Raw genomic sequence first — 7,525 nt, 5'->3', positions numbered from 1 at the left:
GGCATGGGGGGAAGCGGGTACTCACGTCGACAAGCAGACCAAAGGCGACAAACCAGAGGATGGACATGAAGAGGTCCACGGGCCAGTGCACAAAGGCGCTGGAGAAGGGGAGGATCCACAGCAGGGCTAGGAGGATGGAAATGGCCGACACGACAATGGTGTAGATGTGGCGGGCGTTGGTCCACGACGACGCCCGGGAGTGGTCGAGGTAGTGGCCGACGAGACCGGTGACGATGGCAGCAAAGGCCAGCTCCGCGGCGCGGAGGACCATGCTGAGAATGCGGTCGAGAGCCATTGTTGTGTGTTGGAACGGGTTATGTGTGGGTATAAGGTAGGTAGGTAGTAGGTGAGGAGGGGGTTGTGAGAATAGTTGCTTGACGGCAAAAAGGGGTATTGTTGGCTGGCTGTTGTTGGCTGGTTGAAGAGAAGACAGAATTCGACTCTGGGTGGGAGCCAGAGGGCATATTTATCAACATTGTCAAGCAAAGCAGGCCTGGGCGCCCAAACTCAGGGCAAACCAAGCCAGGTTTGCTGCACTGCGAATGCCCAGGCCAGCGTCATCATCCATGGGGTCGGCCGGCCCAGCGTCAGCCACGGCACGCGTAAGGGTTCGTTCGACGTGAGTTACCATGGCCACGCATCAGAGCATCTCGGCAGTGTAGCGGGTACATGGGCTGGACCCTGAATCAGGGCCAGACGCAGGGTACGATGCACTTGGGGCCGTCTGCCGGCTGTCTTGGCCCAACTCGACTGATCGGAGCAGTCCTCCTGACCTCCTGACCACCTACCTTGCGTCAACTGCCGGCAGCCCGCTAGGGAGGTTGAAGGTTTCCGAAGAAGCAGTGTACATAGACAGAGGGCGGTCGCCGCCCATGATCGCAACCTGCACTGCACACCGCGGGAACCCACGTCACTGACGAGCTTGGAAACAAGGGACGCGGCCTTGAGGGGGGGACTGGAGGTCGTGCTCCAGATGCGAATGCCGGGTAACGGCAAACCAAGCTTGCTGGCGAACCTTTTTTCCTGTCTCTGCCTTCTGCCACACGCAAGCCACCGGATACCACCCTACTAAGCAGCGACAACGCGTTGTGAGTGGCCGCCAACAACCTGCAGAGCACTCAACATGACCTCATTGGGCCAGGGGCCCAGCCATCGTGGCGCAACACGACAGGACGTTGAATGGGAAGATTGCCCGAATCTGAAACTTCGACTAAGCGACCCTGCCAGGGCCGGCAATGGGCGGGGGGGGTGTATGGTCTCGACCAACTTATGAGACTGACGACGCCCAGCCCTGTAAATGGAGCCCATCAGGAAGAAAGACGGACGGGACCCCTTGATCGCGATGCCAGGAGAAGGGAAGCGTCACAGCGGCGGGCACTTGTGGCTCGACGGCTCTGGAACCCCGGATCTTCGACGGTTCGACGGTTCGACGGTTCGGACAGGGATAGCAAGTGTCTGGGATCGCGTCGCCAGCGCATCACGAGCGCTCCTGGTGCTGGCTCGAACCTGAGGTCCTCCTTGAACCTGAGGTCCTCCTTGAACCTGAGGTCCTCCTTGAACCTGAGGTCCTCCTTGAACCTGAGGTCCTCCTTGAACCTGAGGTCCTCCTTGAACCTGAGGTCCTCCTTGAACCTGAGGTCCTCCTTGAACCTGAGGTCCTCCTTGAACCTGAGGTCCTCCTTGAACCTGAGGTCCTCCTTGAACCTGAGGTCCTCCTTGAACCTGAGGTCCTCCTTGAACCTGAGGTCCTCCTTGAACCTGAGGTCCTCCTTGAACCTGAGGTCCTCCTTGAACCTGAGGTCCTCCTTGAACCTGAGGTCCTCCTTGAACCTGAGGTCCTCCTTGAACCTGAGGTCCTCCTTGAACCTGAGGTCCTCCTTGAACCTGAGGTCCTCCTTGAACCTGAGGTCCTCCTTGAACCTGAGGTCCTCCTTGAACCTCAAGGGCGGCAACAACTGCCCCATGTCGTCGCCCAAAGGTCGTGGCTGCAAGGGGGCGCAAATCAGGTTCGCGGCGCTGACGTCACGCGCCTGCCGTGCCTCCAGTGGCTGACGCCGGCCCCGCCTTGATGTCCGCGTGGCCAGCCTCGGTGAGCGGTGAAGGTGAAGCTTTCCCGTAGAGTTCGTGCCCAGCCGCCAGCAGTCACTGTGAGCGTGTGGGCGTGTGGGCGTCGGCATCGAGATGCTGCGTCTCCCTGGATCGCCGTTGGCTGGGCTTTCGTCACTACTGCGCCCATGCCTGACTTGCCAGTGCCTGCGTCTCAGGGCCCAAGGTCACCAAGACTCCAAGCAGTCACAGGTGTCACCATGTCAACCCAAATCCAGCACCAACTCGACCCTGCCCACCGCGGTTTACGAATAGCGGGAATCACCTGGATATTCGAGAAAGACTGTAGTCATTAGTCAGAAAGACAAAGGCCAGCAGTGAAATTACGAGTATTCAATGATGCCCTGCAGCGCATGTTGCGGATCTCACAACAGATCTCTCTCTCAGATCTCTCTCTCAGATATTGGGCCGGGACAGTGCGCCACGCAGTGCCATGCAGCAAACAGTAGAAACCTATACGACAAGCGGATTCCAGATTCAAGTTCCTTCAACTGGGGATCCATCACCGCCATGCGCCAAGCATCAAACACCAAGCGCCATTAGAGCTCGTCCGTCTCATCATCATCCGTATCGTAAATGAACACTGATGCCCTTTTTGCCGAAGACGACTCCGTCTTGACCATCGTGTCGGCCGCTTCAACCTTACAGCTGCCCTCTGTCTTGACCTCGGAACTTTCCCGGGCGGCCTCCGCCTCGACGAGCTCCCGCTGCGCCTCAGCAAGCCTCGGGCTCCCTCCCTGATCTGCGGTTTCCACCTTGACCGCCTCGCTCGCCCTGGACGTGCGTTCGGGACTCGGCCTCTCCCGCGAGGTTGACTCCTCGGCCATGAGCTTGCCTTCCCTGACGCGATAAAACGCATCGAGGCAGTTGCGCCGCTGCTCCTGCGTCCAGTTCTCCACAACGAGCGCAAACTGCGTCGCATTGGCGAAGCCAAACTCGCGCGCCATGCTGCAAAACTGCCGCCGCATCACGTCCTCGGGCGGGTTGTACCGGTAGCGCCTCAGCCTGCCGTCGGCCCTGGCGTCCATCACGCGCCCGAGCAGCTGGTCGCCGAAGAGGGCGCTGTTGCCGTCAGGGTTGTCCGCCTGGGACGCCATCTCGGCGGCGCGAGACAGCTGCTCCTCAATCTTGGACGTGCCGATGACCTCGGAGTTCTCGTGCGTGTACTCGACGCCGGCAGAGGAAAGGATGGCCTGGATGGCATCGCTCTTGGCCGATCGTTGCTGCGGCTGCACCGCCGCCCCGTCCGCGTCGCGTGCCGTCAGTAGACTCGCGAGCTGCGACATGCCCCCGTCCTCGGCACTGCCACCCTCTGGACCCTCTCGCTTCATCCACGTAGTCTCTTCGTCGTTTGCCGCCTGCTCCATGTCCATGCCCGACACGGCAATACCGTTGCCGGCCCTTGCTTCCGCAATGTTGGTCTTGTTGACAATGTCGCGGATGACGAGTCGGTCTTGCCGAAAGGTGAAGAGGTTCGCGAGGCCGAATATCTCGCCCTTGCGGTTCTCGTCCTCCTGCACGCCTTGAAAATAGCGCCGCTCGGAGGAAGCCGTGTAGCCAATGTTGGCCTGCTGTTGCTTGTAAATCTGCCGCGCGTACACAATCTCCTCGATCGTGCCCGAGGACACGAGGCGAAAGACGTCGACATCTCGCCGCTGACCAATGCGGTAGGCGCGGTCCTGGGCCTGCAAGTCATAGGACGGGTTCCAGTGAGGGTCGACAATGACAACCTTGTTGGCTGCCGTGATGTTGAGCCCAACACCGCCGGCCTTGGCCGAGATGAGGAAGACGAACTGGCCGGGGTCAGAGTTGAAGTCGTCGACTGCTCGTTGCCTCTCGACGTAGGAGAGAGACCCGTCCAAGTAGGTCACGTTGTAGCTCGTGTTGCTGAAGAGGTGCTGCAAGATTCTCAGCAGCCGGACGCTGTGGGAGAAGACGAGGACCTTGTCGCCGTTCTCGTGCCAGAACTTGAGTAGCTTCTTCAGGACTTTCCACTTGCCGCAAAACTCTGGATTGGCAAGGTTCATGATGGCGTCCCGGTTGCTCAGCAGTTCTTGCCATGTCTCCGGGCAGCAGTCGCGCAGAATCTTAGTCTGCCGTGCCTGCTTATCGTCGGGTTCCGTGCTGGGGGGCACGAGCAGCATGAGGTGATTCGCAAGCTTCTGCAACGTCGTCACGGAGGGGAAGATGATGGATTGCCATGACCTGCCGTCCGCCACCGTCGCATCGCAACACCAGCCTCGCTTCTTGCCAGACCCGCACGCACAGTGATGCGAAAGCGTACGGAGCAGCTCGATCTCTGGCTGTCCTATGAATCGTTTGTAAGCGGCCCGCTGGTCCTCCGTCAGCGGGCAGAAGACGACCCTGTCACTCTTTTTGGGGAGTTGATGCGCAATCAGAGACTTCATCCGTCGGAGGAAGAACCCTGGGAGGAGGTTGGTCACCAGCTTCTTCGCTGTTATGCGTGCGTTGCGCAGTTGATAGAATGTGGCGTCGTGGGACTGCCCCAGCCGGAGAGGCCCTGCGATCGTCCGGTCCCATTCGCCTGCCGTGCCAAAGTGTCCTGGGTTGGTCCAGTTGAGCAACGTCCAGAGCTCTGTGTAGTTGTTCTGTATGGCTGTGCCCGTGAGACCTATGCGGCACAGGGCGTTGATCTGACCACCGTGAATACAACGAAGAGAAGAGAGAAACAAAACAAGAAGCGTCGGCGCGTATCACGTACCTGGTTCATGGCCTTCGTGATCTCGGCCGAGCCCCTCTTCAGCGCATGACACTCATCTGCCACGACGGCGTCCCACTGGATCGTGTTGATGGAGCTGGCGTGATTCTTGTACGTCTGGTACGTGGTCACCATGATCTCCAGCATGCCGGCCCGCGCCGCGCCCAGCACGTCCTCCTTCTGCGCGGTCGAGCCGTGGAACAGGTCAATGGACCACCAGCCCCAGCGATTCAGCTCGTTCTTCCAGTTCTCAATGAGCGAGCCGGGGCAGATGATGAGCACGCGGGGATACCACCGGCGCGCATCCCGCCTCATCTTCCTCATGCGCTTGCCGTCGCGCGCGTCGCCCGTCTTGCCAAACGCGGCCGTCAGGAACGCGGCGACCTGCACCGTCTTGCCGAGGCCCATGTCGTCGCCCAGCACGCCCCCGTTCTGGTACACGAAGAGCCTGTGCAGGAACTTGACGCCGGCGACCTGGTAGTCGCGCAGGTACCGCGCCAGCGGCGCCGGCAGGACGCCGCCCGAGTACTCGAGCTCGACGTCCTCGCACGGCCGACACGGCCTGACGCCCGCGCTCTCGTCAAACTGCGGCCGCACGGGCACCGCGGCGGCGTCGTCGTCGTCGTCTGAGAAATCGACATCGGCGTAGTCGGGCGGCAGCAGGAGTCCGGCCTCCCGCAGCGCTTCGCGTCTCGAGTCGAACGCCCGCCTCCGCTCGCGGAGATAGTCTGGCGCACCGGCGACCTCGTAGTCATCCCGCTGGTCTGTTTCCGCTGCCGCCACCGCTTCCTCGCCCTCTTCCTCCTTCGCCTCTTCGTCCTTGGGCACCTTCTTGCCCTTGCCCTTGCCCGTACCCTTGCTCTTTGGCCTGGCGCCTGCTTTTCGCTTCTTTTTCACGTTCAGATCCAGGCCGTCATCCGAGTCGGCGTCCCACACGACCTTTTCCTCAAAGTCAGGGACGAGCTTGCGCTTTCCGAGAGCCCTGGCGCTAGGCTGCGCCGTCGCGTCGCGCTCCGCGGCGGGTTCATCATCGGAGAGAACCTCGATCACGCTGGCAGGCTTGTTGGGCGCCATGAGGGCGCATGGTGGCCGAACTTCGTCCTGCAAATCCCCAGAAACCTTGTCTGAACCTGTTGGTTTGCGTTGGTGGGTTGGTGGGTTGGTGGGTTGGCGGGGTCGAGATATGCACTGGGGGAGCGGGCGACACGAGGTCGTGTGAGACGCGATGGGGAAGGAGCGTCATGTCAGACCCATGGAGCGAAGTCAGGTGACCTGAAGGCTGTCCAACCACCATGTCCGATGCTTTTTCATGTTTCTGTACTTCTCACTTTACTTTTCTGGAGCCATGTTACTGCTGTTGTCCGATTTGACAGAGCCGGCTCTTAATTAACCTCCATGGGTGCTTTGAGACTTTTGGTCGCTTCTGGGCGATACCAGATAGTCACTGGCTTTTGCAATCACCCATCCATCACTACAACATACTCTGTCACAGCACACGTAGACTGCATGATACGCTCCGGCAAATCGTCATATTTATACAAAGAAACTCATCATGTACTGATTGCAGTTCAAGTTGCTCATCACAAGTGCCTCGAACTGAGACTGGCAAACGCATCTGGACTGTGGCGTCCGTTGGCCCAGTTCATGTCTGCAAACGCCATGCTCTCGCGGCTGACGTGTGCCTTTTGCTGCTGCGCGCCAACATGGACAGCGGGAGCTGCGGGCGCCGGAGCTGCCGCCGGGGCCGCCTGCGCCGTGGGCACATTGCCCGCGAAGAAAGGGTTGTTGCTGCTGCCGGCCAGTGGCATCGACACGCTGCGTGTCGGCTGCTGGAGCTGTGGCTGAGCGGGCTGTGCCTGAGCCTGAGCCGGTGCCGGATTGACTTGGTTCTCAAAACTGGGCGCCGCAGCCCCAGTCTGAGGCGCGTATGGGTTGCCTGTCTGTTGCGGAGCGAGCTGTGGTTGGTTGAAGAGTGCCATGATGGAGGCCTTATCCGCTCGCTGGGCATACTGGTACGTGGGCTGCGACGGAGCGTATTGCCCTTGTTGCTGGTAGAGCTGTAATTGCGGCTGGAACTGCGGCTGGTGCTGCTGCTGCTGCTGCTGCTGCTGCTGGAGATGTTGTTGAGGCTGGACTTGCTGTTGGTACTGTGGCTGTGGCTGAAATGATTGCTGCTGCTGCTGCTGCGGCTGCTGCTGCTGGTTCTGCGCTTGCGTGAAGAACGGATTGCCAACCGACGGCGAGAGGGGCTGTGGAGAATTGTAGAAATGCGACTGCGACTGCTCCGGAATCTGTCCCAGGGGTGGCGACTGGATCCTGGTGGGCGAACGCGCGAAAGGATTGTTGGCAAAGCCGACAGACGAGTTTGTAATGGTGTTGACGGCCAGGTGCTGCTGTGGCATCGTGGTGTGGGCTTGTGTCGTGAAGAAGGGGTTGCTTCCTGTGGGTTGCTGCTGGATGGGCTGCGGGTATGTCATATTACTATTAAAATTCATGGGCGCGTAGGTCTGTGGTGCCTGTGGCATCGGAGGGGCTGCCGCGGCGTGGTCGTAGGTGGGCTGAGATAGGCCGCCGGTATGATTAGGAAAGAGAGGCTGGGCTGGTGGCGGCGCCAGAGACATGTTGCCAAAGGCCTGGCTGATGTCCTGCTGCTGCAGTGAGGCTCCGAAGGGGTTCGCGCCGATGTAAGGGTTCTTGTTC

The 7,525-nt window shown here is 60.2% G+C and overlaps 3 protein-coding genes across 3 annotated transcripts in view; all 3 read right to left on the bottom strand.

Moving 5' to 3' along the window:
* Positions 1-941: 941 nt before the first annotated feature.
* On the bottom strand, positions 942-1,964 carry VDAG_00157 (cerebellar degeneration-associated protein; the record flags this gene model as incomplete). Its single annotated transcript, XM_009651534.1, has 1 exon — positions 942-1,964. One exon carries the CDS (start codon positions 1,962-1,964, stop codon positions 1,308-1,310), a length of 657 nt encoding a protein of 218 aa, XP_009649829.1. The 3' UTR covers positions 942-1,307.
* A 681-nt stretch (positions 1,965-2,645) lies between these two features.
* VDAG_00156 (DNA excision repair protein ERCC-6) lies at positions 2,646-5,899 on the bottom strand (the record flags this gene model as incomplete). Its single annotated transcript, XM_009651533.1, has 2 exons — positions 2,646-4,760; positions 4,829-5,899. The coding sequence occupies 2 exons, from the start codon at positions 5,897-5,899 to the stop codon at positions 2,646-2,648; spliced, it is 3,186 nt and encodes a 1,061-aa protein (XP_009649828.1).
* Positions 5,900-6,405: 506 nt separating this feature from the next.
* VDAG_00155 (uncharacterized protein) overlaps positions 6,406-7,525 on the bottom strand; it is a gene marked incomplete at both ends in the record, with an annotated part of 2,400 nt that continues 1,280 nt past the window's right edge. The window contains one exon of the mRNA XM_009651532.1: positions 6,406-7,306. Within this exon, the coding sequence (XP_009649827.1) occupies positions 6,406-7,306 (901 nt within the window). The remainder of the gene's footprint in view (positions 7,307-7,525) is intronic.

The sequence above is a fragment of the Verticillium dahliae genome, genomic scaffold, assembly GCF_000150675.1.
Source record: "Verticillium dahliae VdLs.17 supercont1.1 genomic scaffold, whole genome shotgun sequence".
NCBI lineage: Eukaryota > Fungi > Ascomycota > Sordariomycetes > Glomerellales > Plectosphaerellaceae > Verticillium > Verticillium dahliae.
Note: the sequence above shows the minus strand (reverse complement) of the source record. Positions and strands in the feature narration are given on the sequence as shown.